At 38.8% G+C, this 21,237-nt stretch overlaps 2 protein-coding genes across 2 annotated transcripts; both read left to right on the top strand.

The window, feature by feature from the left end:
• Positions 1-689: 689 nt before the first annotated feature.
• Positions 690-4,959, top strand: klhl31 (kelch-like family member 31). The gene is made up of 3 exons (XM_022212151.2): positions 690-1,240; positions 2,022-3,225; positions 3,313-4,959. Exons 1-3 carry the CDS (start codon positions 1,051-1,053, stop codon positions 4,043-4,045), a joined length of 2,127 nt encoding a protein of 708 aa, XP_022067843.2. The 5' UTR covers positions 690-1,050; the 3' UTR covers positions 4,046-4,959.
• Positions 4,960-9,216: 4,257 nt separating this feature from the next.
• On the top strand, positions 9,217-20,629 carry gclc (glutamate-cysteine ligase, catalytic subunit). The gene is made up of 16 exons (XM_022212140.2): positions 9,217-9,906; positions 10,729-10,841; positions 12,811-12,993; positions 14,588-14,701; positions 14,786-14,844; positions 15,093-15,229; positions 15,362-15,436; positions 16,814-16,930; positions 17,689-17,827; positions 17,927-18,039; positions 18,137-18,229; positions 18,316-18,420; positions 18,506-18,587; positions 18,680-18,789; positions 19,653-19,773; positions 19,886-20,629. The coding sequence occupies exons 1-16, from the start codon at positions 9,757-9,759 to the stop codon at positions 20,065-20,067; spliced, it is 1,893 nt and encodes a 630-aa protein (XP_022067832.1). The 5' UTR covers positions 9,217-9,756; the 3' UTR covers positions 20,068-20,629.
• Positions 20,630-21,237: the final 608 nt, after the last annotated feature.

Here is a 21,237-nt window from a genome sequence, read left to right as displayed (position 1 = left end):
CAGATCCTGCAGGATTCTGAAATTCATATCATCAAATATGCTGGTAATGAAATGCTGCCTAGTTCTTCTAATTTCCGCTTACATTTATATACGTTTACATATTCTGTAAGATCATTTTACATTATTGCAAAAGTCACCATATTTAGTTAGACAAAACCAGAAATGAAAATGCCACAGTGAGCTTTCTCTCATTTTCTTACGCTCTGTAGACTAAATGATTATTCAGTAATTGACTAATCATCAGCAGCTGAATCAGCAACTAAAATTATTTTAACTTGCAGGCCCAAAATCAGAAAATGAGCAAAGCTGAGCTTGTGATGACATAAACAAGTATGTAAATGACAACTGTTTGGTGAGATGTGACTGTTTTAAAAGTGATAACCAACACTGTCCTCAGTCTGATTCACAACAGCAGTATATTTGACTATTTTTAATCTGAAACAACAGCCGTATATTTGACTATTTTACAGTAAGAAATACTCTTAAATAACACCCTTGTCTTAAATTGGCTGCAGCATCCAAAAAAGAAATGATAAATATTATCTGGTAGATTAAAGCAATATCACCGTGTTAATACATGCTATTTCAGAGGAGCTATTGACCTATCAGAAGTGTCTATATGATTTTTTTTAGCCTATAGCAGTATTTTTTTACTTGAATACCTCTGTGCATCTGTGTATCTATGCTTTTTTTTAAATTAAGATTTAATCAATCTTAAAGCAGAATATTGTGCCATATCACAGAGTGCTCATGCTTTTGAACCAGTTCCTGGAAAGTCAGAGTAAACTTCTCCCTCTGCCAGAAAAATCAGTTTAAATTTATGTCCTGCAGATTTCTGATCTATAAGATCATATCCAACAATAAATCAAGGTAACAAGTGTTGTATAATTTTCAAACATATGCTGTTCTTTGCACCACTTAGGGCTAGAGACTTTTTGTAAACAAAGGAAAGCCGACTAAACATCACATGACATCCCACTGAGGATACAGCATGGTATCCCCCCACAGTATGTTGACATCAACTGATTGGAGGCTATTGTGGGACACTATATGTCAGGGGATGCTTGGTCGCTGCCTTCTGCCCCCTGCATTGCACAATACTTGATTGGCACTCACCCCCTTAGAGGAGGAGTTAGCTGCATGTCTCTTTCAGCTGGGGTGACGGCCGCTCTCTCTCTCTCCTGCTCCAGTAACTGGAGGCACAAGTTCCTTCTTCCCCGGCCTCAACTTCATTTTTCAGGTAAGTAGAGCTTTGCCATGCTTGATTGTTGTTCCCATTGTAGCAGTGAAAATGCAGCATGAGGAAGTTAATGTTTCAGTATTTGTCAGTAATTTTAGAAAAGAAAATGTACTGTTTTCTCACTAACCTGGGCATAAAAATGTGAAGAAATTGTCTGAAACTGCTGGTAAAATGAGATTTTATACATAAGCATGGATGTAGCAAGTGTCCAGTCTGCTGGGGTTGTGGTTAAAGACAAGGAGTGACATTTTAGGAAACTTTTTTGGCTTGCATGTGGTTTTTATTGAAGACTTATTCAAGACAAAGCTAAATCAATTTGTAATAGAAAAGAGACCAGAAAGAGAGAATAAATTGGCATAATTGGAACTTTAATAGTCAGAGGACATGAGGCCTGCTGCTCATGTCTCAAAGTCTATAAAAGGAACGTCATGGGTGAGCCGTCCAGTGTTGCTATTCCTGGACGTACTGCTGATAAATTGTGACAGATGCAGAGAGAGGCACGTTGATGCACTCATACGCTCCAGCATCACCTGGCAGAGCACATGTTTTTCATGTTTTTAAGCATCCGGTTGTGTCTAAATAAATCTAACTACCTCACAAACATTAGAAAACTTTTCTTGTACTGAGATTAAACATCATTGATTAGCTTGGAATAGAGAAAACAGTAGAATTTTCCTCTGTCTTAAGCTACTACTTGGCCACACTTGATTTCTGTGCATCATCTTCAAGTTATTGTGGGCTTTTCTGACTACATCTTAAATATGTTTTTGTATAATTTCAGAAGGTCTGGCTGTTTTCTGCTGCCACAGCCATGGCACCCAAAAGAGCAAGGCGACCAAAAAGAGTAAAGGAGACATAAACGATATGACCATAATGGTTGAGAACAGCCCAATCAACAAGATTAATGGGCTAAACACTCTATTAGAAGGAGGAAATGGCTTCAGCTGCATTTCAACCGAAGTCACTGATTCAGTTTATGCCCCAAACCTCCTGGAGGGTTTGAGCATCATGAGACAGGACAGCTTCCTCTGTGATCTAACAGTCGCCACCAAATCAAAGTCATTTGACGTCCACAAAGTTGTCATGGCCTCGTGCAGCGAATACATCAGAAACATCTTGAAGAAGGATTCAACCCTCCAGAAGATCGACCTGAATGACCTCTCACCAGTCGGCCTCGCCACTGCAATTACATATGCATACTCAGGAAAGCTCACCCTGTCGCTCTACAGCATCGGCAGCACCATCGCTGCAGCCATGCTGCTGCAGATCGGCACCTTAGTGAAGATGTGCAGCGATTTCCTCATGCAGGAGCTCAGCGTGGAGAATTGCATGTATGTGACCAATATCGCCGATGCCTACGATCTCAAGGAAACCAAGGAGGCCGCTCAGAAGTTCATGCGCGAGAACTTCATCGAGTTTTCTGAGATGGAGCAGTTCCTGAAGCTCACCTATGAGCAGATCAGCGACTTCCTCTCGGACGATTCACTGCAGCTCCCCTCTGAGGTCACAGCCTTCCAGATCGCCATGAAATGGTTGGACTTTGATGAGAAGAGGTTGAAGTACGCAGCAGATCTCCTGACTTACATCCGCTTCGGCACTATTTCTGCCCAAGATCTGGTGAATCACGTCCAGAGTGTTCCTAGAATGATGCAAGACCCCGAGTGCCACCGTCTCCTTGTTGATGCCATGAATTACCATCTGCTGCCATACCAACAGAACATCCTCCAGTCACGCAGAACAAAGGTACGCGGAGGCCTCAGAGTGATCCTCACAGTTGGTGGACGCCCTGCCTTGACAGAGAAATCCCTCAGCAAAGACGTCCTCTACAGAGATGCAGATAACGTGTGGAATAAGTTGACAGAAATGCCAGCAAAGAGCTTTAATCAGTGTGTGGCTGTGCTGGATGGCTTCCTGTATGTGGCAGGTGGTGAGGACCAGAATGATGCAAGGAACCAGGCTAAACACGCTGTTAGCAACTTCTGCAGGTAAGAACCAACTGATTTAAATGCAGCATTTGTCATATTAGTTGACAGAAGTAGAAATTAACTGCCAATCCCTGTCACATTCTTCAGGTATGACCCCCGCTTCAACACTTGGATTCACTTGAACAATATGATCCAGAAGCGCACCCACTTCAGCCTCAACACTTTCAACGGCCTCCTGTTTGCCGTCGGAGGCCGAAACGCCGATGGTGTTCAGGCCTCCATGGAGTGCTACGTGCCCTCGTCAAACCAGTGGCAGATGAAGGCTCCCATGGAGGTACCTCGCTGCTGTCATGCCAGCTCAGTTATCGATGGCAAGATCCTGGTATCTGGAGGTTACATCAACAACGCCTACTCCAGAGCTGTGTGCTCCTACGACCCGTCCACTGACACCTGGCAGGATAAGAGCAGTCTGAGCTCGCCTCGAGGCTGGCACTGCGCCGCCACCATTGGAGACCGAGCCTATGTGATTGGTGGCAGCCAGCTAGGAGGTCGTGGGGAGAGGGTGGATGTCCTGGCCGTCGAATCTTACAACCCTCACAACGGGCAGTGGAGCTACTGCGCACCTCTGCACACGGGGGTGAGCACAGCTGGCATTTCCATTTCGAACAACAAGGTCTATCTCCTCGGGGGCTGGAACGAGGGTGAAAAGAAATACAAGAAATGCATTCAGGTTTACAACCCTGACCTCAATGAATGGACTGAGGATGATGAGTTGCCAGAAGCTACAGTCGGCATTTCATGCTGTGTTGTCAACATACCCACACGGAAAACACGAGAGTCCAGAGCCAGTTCAGTCTCATCTGCACCAGTCAGTATATAAAGGTTCTGATGACAGCAATGATTTAGTTTATGTGCCTAAAGGTCTCCAGCTTGTCTGTTGCATAATCTTGGTTGATGACTCTGTTACGAATTGATCATCAACTTTCTTTATATTAACAAAAGTTAACAAAAGGTTTGCAAGGATTACTAATTTGGGAACATTTTCTTGTAAAATATTTTTAAAGCTTCATTTATTTGAAGCCACTTAATTTGAAATCAGAAAGAATTCAATAGTCACATTTAATAACTAGCATATATGGCTTTGTTAAAGCCAGATAATGATTATTCTTAGAAAAATGTAATTCTGGGGCCAATTTAGCAGGGATAATTCATTAATCCTACTTCTACTAAAGCACAAATTAAAAGTATTTGAAAAACTGCAAAAATTAGTCTTTAAATTCATCTGGAACATAATGTCTTTGTTCTGTTTAACCCATTACCATAGAAGTTATTCTGGATTTTGCGACAGTCCTGTTTTTGGGGACTATAGTTACTGTGATTCTCACATTACTTGAACAGAATAAGAAGCTGAAGCTGGAATAAGTCAATAAGTGTTGGTTTCACCTACTGGGAGTAGGTGGTTGTGATAAGTGTTTAAACACACCACACAGTAAGGCTGCAGTTTCTCTACACGTGTCTCTTGTGCAGCTCTCAGTAGTATTGTGCTGCTTGTTTGTGTCATCATCATCTAACACTATCCATGTGAGCACAACAGTCTGTTAGGAAAATGTTGGAATGAAGAAGGTTGAATGGGTTGAGAAGTGACAGCAATAAACTATTTTGTAAAAAAAAAGAAAAATACATCTGGGGAATGACGTTCAGAGCCTGAGCTTTCCTGGAAGTCAGTACTCGTGAATTCCCTGACTGCTCATGTCTTTCCATTTTTTGTTTTTAAATTAAAGAAATGAAATGTAAGCCGTTTTGAGATGTGGTTATTTATTCAAAACTGTTTCCATGTAACATGTATGTTTAATTAATTTCTTACTTTTAAAGAAAACCCAAAAGACACCCATTTATGCGACACACATAATTACAAAAATAGCTCTGGTCTGTTTTTGACAACTATAAATTTCACCAATCCACACATGCACAGTTACACTGCATTATTTTGATGTTTTCAAATAACTCATATCTGCACTGGCTTCATTTAGTAAATTGAAATTTCCTTTAAAATCACAGTAAAATACTAGCAGCTGTGGTCACCAGTATTTTATTGTATTTATAGAGCCTTTAAACAGTCATTTATTTAAGCAGTTAACTCCTATATAATTGACACATTAATTGATACAGTAGTGTACAGTAAAACACATTTGACAGGATTTTCACAGTAATTTATTACAGTGTGTGTTTTTCTGTATATATATATATATATATATATATATATATATATATATATATATACAATATTTATACTGATATTATTTCTTTTCAACAGTGAGCCATGGTCAATATAATTTTTGACAAAAGTTTGCAAAAAAGAGTCTTTCATGATGAACTGAAACCAATTTCTACAAAGTAATGTCAAAGAAATGTAAAATCTAAAGTAAGTATTCACCCCCTTCAAGTCATATTTAGTAGATGCACTTCTAGTTGTGATTACAGCATTGACCCTGTGCGGACAAGTCTCAATCAGCCTTGCGTGACTAGTGCAGCTTTAATCTACTCTTCTTGTCAGATTTCACAGACATCACGAGTAAACAGCCAAGTTCCAGTCAGGGCACAAATTTTTAATGAGATTGAGATGTTTGCTCTGGCTCGCTTACTTCATAACATTCACCTTGCTGTCTAAAAAACATTTCTGTGCGGTTTTAGCTGTGTGCTTCAGGTCATTGTCTTACTGAGAAACAAATCTTCTACCAAGTTATAATTCTCTCGCAGGCTATATCAGATTGTCCTCCAGGATGTCCCTGTACTTTACTGTAATCATTTTACCCTCCGCCTTAACAAGCCTTCCAGGGCCTGCTACCGAGAAACATCCCCACATCATGATACTTCCACCACCGTGCATCCTGGTGGGGACAGTGTGTTTGTGATGATGTGCATAACGTCTAGCCTGATGACCAAACACTCAAGTTTGGTTTCTTCAGACTAAAGAATCTTCTTCCAGTTGAGTGAAGAATCTCATGCATGCCTTCTGGCAAACCCACCAAATTTAATATGAGCTTTCTTCAATCGTGTCTTCTTTCTCCTTCTTTTTCAGCCTATACATGTGTGTACATGTCGAGGCTGTGTATATAAACTTGTGTATATACATAGAGATTTATTCGAGTTCAATTAGTTTCTGTAACAGCCATTGGGTTTTATTTATTTGTAAGACATTGGTTTTCTGCCTCCTTTACATAACTAATCATTGATAATTACTGTCACTAAGGGTGAGCCCTTACTAAACATACATAACTGGATTACATTGTAGGGACTTGATTCATTTTTAGCCTTAAAGCAAATCAGGTTTTAAATTCCATCTTATTTGACTTCCAGCTGCTCTTGTCTAAGTGGACTTGTTTGTTTTTAAATCCCAAACTGTTTTAAAATTTGATAAAATTTGCCTTACAATATTTTTATTGTTGTTATCGGGCTTCTTATTTGTGTGCTTGCACCTTTTATTATACTGAATATGGCGTCCATACCTAAGTGAATTCCAATTTATGGAAACGTTCAATGAATGAGTGAAATAAGAAACTTGTGCTTTTTGCTCTGCTGCAGTCCCTCAGTTTGTGACTGCAATGACTCATGAATTTACACATCAACAAATATCTGGTCTATGCGTTCTGCACCAGCAATTAATTTTTGCATATAGTAAAATATTCACTGTACATTCATTGTGAACAAGGAGCCTGCTTCAAGCAGTTATCGTGATCTACTTCTATTCTGGTGAACTCCAATTAAACAACTCTTATTTTCAGACAATCATTTGAAGAGCAGTTAATGATTTTTTAAAAATTTTTTATTTGTTGATTTGGTTGTTGTTGGTTGTGGTGATGACAGTGGCTTTACTCTGATTTTCACTGCGGAAGTGACTGTGCAGTTTTTCGTTTGTTTTTCATATAGTGGTGAATACAGTGATCTCGACAAGTCAGCGTTACATAATTTAAGCAATATCCTTTCGCAGCATGAATGTAAATGAGGTCATTAACCTATACCCTGTTTTCATAAACCCAAACATTTACAACTGTCACACCCCCACAGAAGTCACATGCTGTGTCATTATGACAATCACTTTTCTCTTAGTACTATGCTGCTTTCAAGTGCTCGTGATAAAGCTGGTATCTCCCTCAATCTAGTGCCAATGTGATTCATTCACCTTAAGCCTCTGAATATGAAAAGACTAGTCAGTGAATTTGTGGTGCTAACTAAAACAAAAACAGCACAGCTTTGTACTGACACTTTTCTCAAATCTCATTCTTATCTGAGACATTTTTGGCTTTAATGTTTAGAAAAGACAAGCAAATAAAAATATAGAGAAATGAATAAGCTGATCTCTGTTTTATACTGATGTAAATAGAATTCACCTAATATTATATCTCTGATCTTAGTTAATTAATTTATTTGTCAATTGACAGAACACTGTTCTGATACTTGACAAAAAGTAGTTTATTAGACAAATACGTCCAACATCTACTTGGAGTCTTTAACATCAAAGTGAATTTTTGGTGCATTTCCCTGCTCTACATTAAGGTTAGTTCAATTACTGGGGCTGAATTGTTGTTTGCTATTTGAAAACATTATCTTAACTGTTCGATATGATTGCTGTTCTATCATACCGCTTAGACAAAATGAGCCATACTTTCATATCAAAATGATGAGGTAAATAATAAAGGAAACTGAGTTATATAATGAATGATTACAAATGGATACAGTAAACTGACAATTTAAAAAAGGCAAGTGAATTATAAACTCTTGAAATGAAAGTAGAAAAGTTCTGAATGAAAAGTTAAAATTTAAACTCACTGATGAAACCCCTAAACACTCTTCATTGTGCACCAAATTTACATATTTAAAAGTTATTTTTCCATGAAATCTAAATCTGTGTTTTTAAGACTGCAGTTTCAGGATGAAAATGTCCAGTAACTGGACAATTTGTGGCCTGTAGCACACCATGTGGACATGTTAACAAGGTATAAAACTTGGGTTTCCCCTGAGGGGGTCTTTAAACACAAAATCCTAAACTGAAATGTAAAAATTAAGTTTTGATATGTAATAAATGTAGATGACAGGCAGATGCACAATCAATAAAATGGATACCCAATAAAATGGATACCGGAGCAGAATTTCAATAATTGTTCGTTCCTTATAATTTGGATTTATCTCACATATAGCACAAAATATCCATTGAAATAAATTAAAGTACTTGATACTGCTGTGATGTGAGTCATATAAAATTCATTAGTTGCCTTATATTTTGTTTGGTGCTCTGCCACTAATGGAGCTTCTTCAAGTTGTATCAAGGTTTCTGCTCTGTCTTTGTATGTGCAAGGTCATCTGTTCTGTCACATGTTGTAGTGAGAACAAGTTATGCAGTTTTCAGAAATAGCACACAGAGACTTTTGAACTATTAGCTACATACAGTTTTTACATCATGTTGTTTAAGTAATATGTCTACTTTTGCTCTATTTATATACTTAATGTGTTCATACCACTGTGTTCATACAGGTCATCATGCCTGTACTGTATCATACTCTATATACTGCATATACTGTCTTGCATAATCATGTATCTTTCATACATTTACACTGTTGCACAGTTCATATTGCTAATAAAGCTCATATTGTAAATATCTTCATATTGCTCTTTAAGCTGTTCCACTTCGACATTTTACACTGCACTGCACTTTAAAGGTTTCTTTTGCTGTTCTGGTTAGAAGCCAAACTGTATTTGGTTATCTCAGTGGGCCACATCTACTACGCACAATGATAATAAAGTTGATACTTCCCAGAAGTCATTTGAACGCTGTTCATTCATTCATTTGATGAACCTTTTTTTTAAAAAAAAATTGAAATTTTGAATAAGAAATGCGGTGTGACTCGAGCAAACACGCCATTCTTCGTATACCAGTGGAAAATATTAGTCCCAGTTTTCCAGTGCACTTGGACGCAACTATGATTGACAGCTCGCTGGGAGGAGCCGAGTCGCAAAGATTGCTGAGTCATAGTGACGTTACCCAGCGCTCCGCTCCGCCTGAAGATGTCACGTGTGTAAAAGCAGGAGGGCGTTCATATGTCGAACACAACGCAACTCTGGGAAGCAGACCCTGCTGCACCAACGACTCGTGGACAGGTTCACCTCGCTGTCACTCCCTCACAGAGACGCACATTCACTGCCTCACTCCGTGGCTGTGCTCCTAAACGAGGCCGCCGGTCGCATACGTACCTCTTCTGTATGTTGTGGAGGGGTTAACGGTTACGGAGCTAACCAGACATTAGCAGGTGATGAGCAGGAGCGGCCTGTTTCTTCTGGATGCTCAGCTAAGGTTACCGACAGGGCACGCCGCTTAACAACACCGACACACTCTGCTGTCCGCCTGTGAACTCCCAGACGGGACCCTGAGGAGCCAGACCCCGCCGCTGGTCCGGTACCGAGACTTCATGCTAGCTGTCTGCGAGTTGGACAAAGTAGCTAGCTAGCTAACGCTCGGGTCGGCGTGCGCTTTGAGTACAAGCAGCCAGCAGCAGCAGGACAGCAGCCGTCAGCTCCCAGCTCTAGCCTGTTTTTGCGATGGGTTTACTGTCACAGGGCTCTCCGCTCAACTGGGAAGAAACCAAGAAGTATGCGGACCACATCAGAAAGCACGGCATCATCCAGTTCCTGAACATCTACAACAAGGTGAAGGACCGGCAGAAAGATGTGCTGAAGTGGGGCGATGAGGTAAGAGGCTGTGGAGAGTGCTGCTGTCTGTTAATGCAGTTCATCTGTCAGGCATGGCTGTGCATGAGTGCTCCTTCATTGATGTAGAAACTCACTTAATGGTTGTACCATGAATGCAGCCAAAAAGAACTCACATACATCTGCAATACTATGTAAATAAAGACAATATTGACAGTTTTCTATTGTCTAGCAGGTCCTAATGTGTGGACGTAAGTTAAATGACAAGCATTGTAGCTATTTGGGTAAATTCACAACAATGCTCAGTACAACTTTATCACTAGTGTTTGTCCGGCAGCTTGTATAGTAATTAATCATTCAGTTTTCTACTATTTTTAATTGTGGATTATGATCCAGACTTTAACCTCAGGAAGACAATCCTTTTTGTGTACACAGTAACATAATTCTTTTTCACAAACAAGTGAAGATTTGCAGCAGTCTCCCGTTGTGACTTCCTTTCTTTCATTGAAAACCTAACCCCCGCTTCTCATTTTTGCCCCGGCACCAGACCACAAAACTTCAGTGTGCCACAGCTCGAACAAAGTGTTTTGATTTCAAACGATGTGGAATGCTGTTGTTATAGATTAATCCCCCTTTCAGACAGAGGATTACAGGGTAGCCCAGTCAAAGTCAAGGAAACATAACTGATGAATTGGAATTGATGTGATTGGCATCCCGGTCTGATCTTAAAAACCTCGGCTTTGTGCTGCAGTCTAGTGCCGATTGAACGTCTGTTTCTGAAGTGTGAAACGTGCCCACATGATGCATCAAGTGCAGTGTTTATTGTGGATTGATCATGTGTTGTTTTGAACGTTTTGCTTTTAGGTTGAGTACATGTTGTTGGAGCTGGACGACAAGGATGAGAAGGTTCGGATCGTCCTGAATGGTGGAGAAGTTCTAGAAACTCTCCAAGACCAGGGTGAAAAGATAAACCCCAAGTAAGTCTTCTTTTCACAACAGATGTAGCTATAATTTACTTGGTGTTAAAGGAGGAGGACCATAATTTTCTTAGTGTTGTTTTTATTTCACTAATAATGCCTTCAGCTGCCTTTCCATCCTCCCTCCAGTTACATCTCTTTGTCTGGAGGTCAGATATATTTACAAATGTATTGTTGAACTGAGCTGAACCACTAAAAAGGCAGGACGTAAATGTTTTATCTCCTCTTGAAACGATGCCAGCGTGCATAACAGAGCTGCTGTTAGTTTGTTTTGGACCGTAGCGAGCAGAGATATTGACTGACTGATAGTGATTTAAACATTAAACACCGGAATCAGATATCATGCATTATAAGCAGCACAAGCAAAGGGGACTCTGTCTAAAAGTTAAATCGATATAGGTAACAAATGCGGCCTTTCTTTTTTTTTGCATCTGTTATCTGATGTAGTTAAATCACAATGCACCCACACAGGTTTTTCTTGTCAGCTGATAAGTTTAACCAACTTCCGCCTGATAAAAAAAAAAAACTGAGTGCAAAGAGTAAAAGTTAATGACAGGCTCCATTCACTTGATGTGTTGTAGCTGCTAAAAACTGCTCGCATGTGGTTTTTCTTCTTTTCTCTGGTTGTTGCAGAGCACTTGATGCATCATGTGGGTTAATTTGGTAACCTGCATGATGTTAGTACATTATTCAGAGTCTTTCAATTACTATATTAGTGTGAATGAGTCCTAAAATAAATGCACTTGGAAAAATTATATATATATATATATATATATATATATATATATATTCACTCTGGTCTTGATACTCCCTTATGAAAGGGTCTTCAATATCGGCAGCGTTTCACCCAAACAGATCTCTCAGCCGATCCTCCCTTTGTCAAAGCTTCATGTTAAACCTCTTCTACACAACTGGGAACGCTCATAGTTACTAAACATTTTTTGTGTGTATTTTTAAAAGGCCCTAACAACACCAACAAGGCATGTCCATACATTAGCATTTATATTTACAAAGGATCTCTACTAATTCCTTCGTCGTTACACAACTAGAGTCCAGAGTTGGGTGGAGATCTCTTCCAGACATCCTTGAATTTTTCCATTTGATTTTGGCAGGACCACTCAAGCACTCCCTTTTGTGTTTAAGAAACTGGAAACAACAAATGTTTGGTATTTCTGCTGAAAAAGATGAACTACAACTAGTAGCAAAATGGTTGCCAGTTATCTTTCCTGTCTAAATCTGACTAATTCTTCCACTCTAGTTTAAAAAAGATATGTTTATTACTACACTCAACCTTTAAATAAACTTTTGAAGCTGCATATTTTAAGCTTGTTGTTTGTGAATATAGTATTTATTATAAATGTTTTCGTGAAATCTGTAACAAGAGAAGCTTTGTTATATCTTTATGATACCGGCATGTCTCCTTATAGCAAAGTTGTTGATGTAAAGAAAAAAAGGCTTTAGTTTTTCAAGAGTAGAACCTTTAATAAAAGTACTCTTGATAAATCACTGAAATTTCCAAAGTGTGCCGTTGATGAATGGGAGGAGCTCCTGCTGGGAAGCCGTTTGTGCCCCTAAACTGTAGTAACATTTCATTAAAGAAGAGGAATTCTCTGCAGGCGCTGCAAATGTGTTTGTACAGGCTCTCAGTGTTATGCTTGCTCACTGCCCATGACGTCGGTCTAAATCTGTGTAGCCAACTTCACCCAGGGGAAATACCAGTGGCAGTGAGAATAGTGGAGCCGATGCATTCCTCATTACTGCCCCTCTGTCGCACACACCAAAGAGCACGCTCTGAAGCACAAATACGTCTCGTTGCTTTGTCCTGCCAGGAGTACAGCAGACATTTGGTAAAGGGAGAGCGGCCAGTTAATTTAATCAGAAAGGTTGCTGTGATACCGACAACAGGGCCGTCTTCCTGGCCGACGTGTAACAGTCCAAAGTTTTCACAACACTATTGATATATTTGCAGTCACCCCACGCTTTGGAGACCAGAATATGGCAGCTATATGATTGAAGGAACTCCAGGGCAGCCATACGGAGGGACGATGTCAGAGTTTAACACTGTAGAGGGCAACATGGGGAAGAGACGACGAGAGGCGTCGTCTGTCCTGAATCAGAATGAAACCCTGTGCACCATCACCTCATTTCCAAGGTATCTTGGCGTCGAATGTTGCAAATGGTTCTTAATTTAGACCCGTACAGAAGATCAACAGTTTGATATGCAGACTTTTCTTTTCACAGAGCTTTTAACTTTGAAACAGTGATTGATTGCATTTCTATTTTGATTATCGTTTGTTTTTGCAAGATGTAATAATTAGTAGGGATGGGTACTTAGTCCCAGGCTGAAATTTTTAAATACCAGACTACCGATAAGCTCTGACAGTAACGGTTCTGTTATCGATACTTTCGAAAGTAAGAAGATTGTTGTGTTGCATTTTCTGCCTTATCACAATAAGCAATGTGTCTAATGTTTGTGTCTATGATGCACGTTTGCTTTTTAAATCCAAAACTCTGACAGACAGACAGACAAAGCTCCAGATGTCTGACAGAGCTTCTGTCACTCACCTGCAGCTCCATGTAGCAACACACAGGTGACAGTGGAGGAGAAATAAACACTTAAAACTATGATTAAACTTTGCTGCTGTTGCTGCAGAAAAATGTTCATTGCAACAAGAATGCGAATTTGTTTGTACTTTGGAGCAGAAACATGATCAGTCTGTGGAAACATTCAGTTGAAGTTCGTCACGTACAGAGCTCATAGTTCATTCCTCACCAGTCAGGTTTGTTATGTTTTCTAGCAACTCGAACACAGAGTTAACTAATACGATCATAGGCTAATGTTTAGTTAAGCATTCTCCACCCGATTATTTACCCGTGACTTTGTTGATTTGAACTGTCCTTTATAATTTCAGTTTCAGAGTACAGAGCAGCAAGATTTAGTGATTTGGGGGCTGCAAACAAACTCTGTATTCTTCACTAAACTATTCAAATCACACAGTAAAAATACTGTCAGAGTCCTGCATCAGCTTTACCCTCAAAGTTAAAGGTTTTATCAGCACAATGTGCAGACATTTATTTATTATCTGTTCAAGGTGGAGCTTCTGATATATTGTTGAACAGTTTATGGAAAGGTAATGGATCATATTTTATTTTTGAATAAGGCCTTTGACACTGGCCACAGTGGTCTGATCATCCCATCAACACCACATTACTATCTATATACATGTTAATTCTTACACAGTACATATGAGAAAGTACAGCAGCCGCTATTTGGTTTTTCATTTGTTTTTATCTTAAAAAAAACAAAGCAAACAAACAAAAACATTCCAAAAGTACAGATAAGAATATTGATAAGCAGTATCAGTAAAAGTAGTAGTACTGTTGAAATGTTAGCAATACCCATCCCTAATGAGTAGTGGATTAGTTAATTAGTCAGTGGTCAGAATATTTTTGAGTTATTTTCTTGCAAAAATACAGATTTTAGCTTCTCCAATGTGAGTATTTGATGAATGATTTGATTCCTTGTCGTGTTTTGTTTTGGAAGTTCGGTCACAAAAAACAGGGTATTTAAATATTTCAGCACATATTATAAAAAACAACTCATGTTCTTACAAGATTTTGTTAAAAAATCTTTGTCTTACTAAAAAGAGAATACCATTTGAGAAAAGAAGCAGACTGACTGGTAATCTAAGTAGTTGTTAGTCGCAGCCCTACAATAGTTGGATATGTTTTCATCTTTTGTTTAGGTTAGGTTGCCCAGGTTTCACCAAACCAGAGTACCGGCCGACTCCTGTTGAAAAGGGAGTGTCAAAGTCACTGTTCTTCCCTGATGAAGCCATCAACAGACACCCAAGATTCAGGTATGCGTTGTGGTTATATCTTCATGACACTTTGTTTGTGTTTGTGAGGTTTTCCTGTTTTTATGTTTGGATTTGTTTTTTCAGCACCCTTACCAGAAACATACGTCACAGAAGAGGAGAGAAAATTGCAATAAATGTGCCAAGTAAGTCTGGTTAAATATCAACACAATGAAGTGGGTGATGTGATGTTTATTTATAGTATGATCTGATATTTTTTTGGATACATTTGACCAGTCAGTATTCTTAGTCTGTTGTCGTTGTAGGTCGAGTATGTCTAGTATGTAATGTGCTGTCATGTTTGTAGTTGAAGATGTTTTTGTGTTCTTCATTTCATGCTCAGACTACATGAAATAAATAACTACATATAACTATATTCCTTCTCCTGTTTCAGTCTTCAAAGACAAGCGCACTCCATCTCCATTTGTGGAGAAGTTTCCAGAGGACGACGGCGAAGCGGCGAGAGCAGCTCTGCCCGACCACATCTACATGGATGCTATGGGCTTTGGCATGGGCAACTGCTGCCTGCAGGTACCGCAGGAACTAACTGAGCCATGTGGCATTTGCAGTTTATTTAGGGACTATTTTGAGTTATGTGTAACTCTACAATCTTAATAAGTGATTTATAAATGTACTTCAGCCTCTTTTATGATGCTTTTGCAGGTGACATTCCAGGCTTGCAGCATTGATGAGGCACGGTATCTTTATGACCAACTAGCAACATTCTGCCCCATTGTGGTGAGTAGATAAATAAAACATGTGCTCTGGCCATATATTGTGATTATTTAACTGACCTCTTTCTCAGCAGGACTGTTACGTAACTTATTATTCGGTTGTTTAATCAGGTAGATTCAAATAACTTTGTAGGACCAGGTGATACGTCACAGTGCCATGCAAATATTGTTGCATTGGAGGTAAAACCATAGCAAACTGACGAGCAGAGTCACAGTGTTTTTCTGGAGTATGTCACTGCATTACAGTTAGAGGCTGGGCTTAATTTCTACAGTCAAAGGAGAATATTTACAGACACATTATAGTGGTAAAGCGACGGTTATTTTATCCCTCCTGTTATGTTGGTTTCTCAGCAGCAGCAATGATGTTTAATTATCCAAAAGTGTCAGAAACCAAAAACATTGCTTCAAAATATTGTTTATATGTAATTACTAACTCCATTAATAAACATTTCTGTCAATATTCAGTGCCGTGGTGTTTTTTCCCTGTCACAGATCATGGTTTAATGAGGTGAATGCACTTGTTTTTCCATAATAAAATGCACGTTAAAGCCTTTTTTTAATGTTCATTGAATGATGTACATATTAAATATAATAGTTTTACATGACATTGATTTTTTTTTTAGACAATTTTATTTTACATTTTGATTTTTTTTTTTTTTTTTTTTTTATTAAACAAGAGACACCTCTTCTGTTCAGGGTGTAATTGACCTGCTGACTTAAAATCAAGACAAATGAGCCAGACTTATTTGTTCTCATTTTCATTTTATATGTTGGTGACACTTATTAAGCCGAGCAGAAGTTTCAAACCAAAAACATACTTAGTTTAGATTTTGTTTTACTTTAAAATGGGTCAAATAGATCTGCAACATAACAAGGAGGGTTAGAAGCAGCATCAATGCAAAAAGTAAAACGCAGACTCTAAGTATCAGTTGCAGTGTCCTCTCTGAGATGCGATCAGGTTAGATCTACGAAGGATATGAATAACCTGTTTGTCCAGATTGGGGAGGCTGTATATGTTTAACTCGTTTGGTTTGCATTATTAAATTCACATTCAGATTCTTGTTTTTGAGCTCGTCTGCAGTGTGTGTTTGTGTTCATAGGAAAATACAGTGCATGTAAGTGCATGCTTATCTGGTTTTCAGGGATGCTCTTGTAGTTTTCAGCTGTATTTTTGGTGTATTGCCTTTGCACTGCTATTCTTGAATTGCTAACTGCTCTGAGATCAGCCACTTTTAATACATTTGGTGGCTTTAAGTCAGCGTGCAGGAGTTAAGGTTTTGTCACATGTCCCCACAATCACTTTTTGCATTTTTTTTATATATATTTGTTACAAAAATATTTTTTTTAAAAACACACTGAATACACTTTTATTTGCTTACAGATGGCTCTCAGTGCAGCCTCACCGTTCTACAGAGGCTACGTGTCAGATATCGATTGTCGCTGGGGAGTTATTTCTGCCTCGGTGGATGACAGAACAAGAGAGGAACGTGGGCTGGAGGTGAGCGGGTGGAACTGAAAGCAACTTGAAACAAGAAGACCATTTAGGATCCCACATTGTGCTTTCGTTGAATGAACAAGTTATTGGTTTTACACCACATCGGCAAGTCATCTGTTTCATTCCACATTATAATATTGATCACAGCTTTGAGACTGTTTTATTAGTTACTTCTGAAGCATGTTTAGGTTGCTTAGGTAGCTCAAGCTGAGTTATTATTTTATGTGATTTCTATGTTTAGCTGACTTTGGGAATGATAGCAGGGTCTAATCCAGGGTTTTTAAGTTTTAATAAATGAAATATTTGTTTTGTGCATCTGTAGTTCTAAAGTTTTAGTATGCTTTGCTTGTGCCCTTAGTTTTTCATGATGAAATACAGCAGCAAAGTGATTATTTCTCAGTGAAGGTGTCACTTGATGAAATTCTACCCTCAGCGTATAGGTTTACACTTTGGGATTTAGTTCCTTCTACAGGAGTGACAATGAAGAGAGGAGGGTCACTGAGACTGAATGTGGCTTTCTGTAATGTCACATCACATATTTTGAAGTAATAATAACTCAGTTATGTTTATGTAAATGTTTCATTTTAGTCACATGCTGTCACGAGTCAACATGCTGTCCATTCCAATGTTTTTACTTGCTCTTATTTACTTACAATTACAGCAAATATGAACAGAGTCCATATTTGTTTTTCTCAAACAGTCCTTCACCTACTATATTTGTTTTGCACGTAATATTTAAAAAATGACCTTTTCCCTTGCAGCCTTTGAAAAACAACAAATACAGGATCTTCAAGTCAAGATATGATTCCATTGACAGCTACCTGTCTAACTGTGGTGAGAAGTACAATGACATTGATTTGACAATAGACGAGGAGATCTACCAGCAGCTGCTCGATGCAGGTACTGATGGATAAAATACAAAATATTAGCCACGGTCAAAATCCACAAGTAGATGCTAGTATAGTAATGGAATTAATGATCTTTATTTGGTGTTTCTAGGCATTGACAAGCTTCTGGCCCAACACATAGCACATCTCTTCATCCGAGACCCGCTGTCTGTCTTCCAGGAGAAGATACACTTGGACGATGAAAATGAGTCAGATCACTTTGAGGTGAAGATTTATGTGTCCCATAAGAAAGCCAACATGTGTTAGAAGACAATACAGCTTGACTTCAGTGTGTTCAAGTACTCATTCAGATTTCTTGCAGAACCTCCAATCAACCAACTGGCAGACGATGAGGTTTAAACCTCCACCTCCAAACTCGGACATCGGCTGGAGAGTAGAGTTCCGACCCATGGAGGTAATTACAAGCTCTGTGTGAGACTTTTAGTTTGGGTGTGTATCTAATCGGGGTGTCTAAGTTTTATTTATGCTTCTGCTTTTCAGGTGCAACTAACTGACTTTGAAAACGCTGCGTACGTGGTCTTTGTCGTCCTGCTCACCAGAGTGATCTTGTCCTACAAGTTGGACTTCCTGATCCCGTTGTCAAAGGTGATGAGAACCACACAGCGTTACCCTTTTATGAAGCGAGAAATATAGTAACGAAACGGATAAATAAACTTTTATTATTTCTTAGGTTGATGAAAACATGAAGGTCGCACAAAAAAGAAATGTAGTCCAGGAGGGCATGTTTTACTTCAGGAAGGACATCTATAAAGGTGGGTAAAACATAAAGTCTTACTTAATATTGATGCCATCGCTGAAGGCCTCAGATTGAACTGTGAGATACATTTATTTGGTCCGCCAACAGGCTGCAACCCGGTCCTTGATGGCACTGCTTCTGCTCAGAACGGCTTGGAGACTGACTGTGGCAATGAGGAGTACACACTGATGAGCATCGACACCATCATCAATGGAAAGGTGACTAGAACTAGAACATAATGACCTTTTAGCCAAGCAGCGACAGTTGGTTAGTTGATACGTCCACAACTTTGGTCGAGACTAAATTATCTTCTTAGATGAAATGACCTAAAATTTTGTACATTTATGATCCTCAGAGGATGAATCAGGTGATCCTTTTCCTCTAACGCTGACATGAGGTGACACTAGTTTTACATGCGCTAGCTTATGCAGCTGTTAAGTTGCTACATGTGATACAGACATTCACCTTCCGTTAGGATTGATTGCAGTATTGACTATGATCCCCTGATTTTTTGTGTGGGCTCAGCATTACATTGTGTTTAGTGCTACTTAATAAACAATTACAGTAAAAATCATTCCTGCTAAGCTTCTACATGTGAGCAGTTTTATTGGGAGAGTGTTATGCTGCATTCACATCATATTGGTTAAACCATATTTAGTACCCTCTAAGTTGTAATTCTGAGCTGGTGATATCAAGAATGCCTGACTTTCTGCTTGGTAAAAGGAACCTTATAGAAATTAACACACTGTTAACAAAATGGCTGTACAGTCACTGTTGCAACCAATTATATCTTAGTAAAATGTTACCATTAGTTTAAACAATTAATCCAACTTTAAATGAGCTATGTGCTTTAAAAAACATTTGTGTGGGGTAAATAAATTAAACAGATAATGTATTTTAAGTTGTGGTTTTCACTGACTTGCAGTGAACTTGAATTCTTCCAGGTAATTATTTTTAGGTTTTCATCTTCCTTCTCTCATTCGGCTCACAAGGCTTGAATGTCAGGCTGGTGGCACAGCTATACACTTTGAGCCATTTGAGAATTACTGCTGCTCTTACCTCTGTTCCTTCCCATCATCAGGAGGGAGTTTTTCAAGGGCTCATCCCCATCCTGAACTGCTATTTGGAAAACATGGAAGTCGATGTGGACACCAGGTGCACCATTTTGAATTATCTGAAGCTCATCAAGAAACGTGCCTCAGGTAAACTACCATTAAATGACAAAACTGAATGTTCTCAGAAGAGAAAAGCAGATTTTCTGTTTATGCAGTTTATTTCTGACCATCAATTCCTCCTCTTGCTGATCTGAAACAGGCGAACTGATGACCATGGCCAAGTGGATGAGGGAGTTTGTTGCCAAACACCCACAGTACAAGCAGGACAGCATCATCACTGACAAGATCAACTATGACCTGTTCAGAAAGTGCGACAGGATTGCAAAAGGTGAAGAGCAGTGCCCCGAGCTCATTGGAAACCCAGTGAACACGTTTAAATGAGACGCGCCGTAGAAAATGCACCGTCATTACGCAACCATGCATGTAAAGAAAGACCAAATGAGGGTTATAATGAAGAGGTCCAGTTTTAAGAGAATGCAAAACAGCATGTGTGTGTTATAAAGAAACACACCTGCATCAAATATATGTATATATACTGTATGAGATTTTTATGATCACACAATTATTTTAATAGGATTAAGACATGCAAAGAGTAATAGAGAATCAGATGTGTATTTATTTTTGTCTGGAAATTAAGCATATCTGTGTGAGAATGTAAATGTAGCAAAGAGGTGTACATTAGTCTGCTTTTAATCTCGTGGTCTGTAAATATTGTACTTCTGCTTTTCAAGACATTAACAACCTTCTTTATATTTTTTCTGGTTATGAGCTTCTCTTCACGTTTGTTTGAGATCCGTTTTTTTTTTTTTCGCTTTTAAGAAATGTTTGCTTTGCTCTGCTGACAGTGTAGTGGGACCTTGGAAGTAGTGTTGCATTCAAGTGGAAGTGGTAAACCATTGTTTGCAATGTGATACTGTTTCAAAATAAATCTGTACAACAATAAGTTAGTCAGTTTTCTTACAACTGTAGCTTGTTGTGTTGCTATATTTGTCAATGGTCAGAATTTACCAGGGAGCTTGGTATGCAAGTAATGCAAGTTAACTAAAACTTATTTCAGTTACTCTGACTTGTTTTTAGGATGTTTTGGTTCCATAAAGCAAGAGCAACATGGTTCAAGCTTAAATGTTTTCAACCCTCTGGCCAAGTTATGCTGTGAAAGTGGAAGTCATATAATGCATTCCACAGTGTGAGAAAAAAAATCAGTTCAACTTGAACCTGTGTCAACACGCTGCTGGAGAAGAGGTAATTATCTTTATTGACATTTTTTTGGCATGGTGTAAAAACAATCCAGTTTCCAGTACTCAAGTAGAGGGGTACGTATAAAAAGCCATTCATTTAAATATTATATATATATATATATATATTTTTTACAAATATTTCAATACATTTCAACAAAACTTCTTTTGCCTTCCATATTGAAAGTGTCCAACAGCTAATCCATGAATGGGTCCACCCACAAGATGGTGGTATTGAACCACAGTTTTGCATGATAGTGAGCCACAGTGACAGATGAGAGCTTTACCTCACTTTGACCTCTGGGTTAAGGATAAT

This window comes from Acanthochromis polyacanthus, chromosome 15, assembly GCF_021347895.1.
Source record: "Acanthochromis polyacanthus isolate Apoly-LR-REF ecotype Palm Island chromosome 15, KAUST_Apoly_ChrSc, whole genome shotgun sequence".
NCBI classification, from domain to species: Eukaryota; Metazoa; Chordata; class Actinopteri; family Pomacentridae; genus Acanthochromis; species Acanthochromis polyacanthus.
This window is presented reverse-complemented; position numbering and strand designations above follow the sequence as displayed.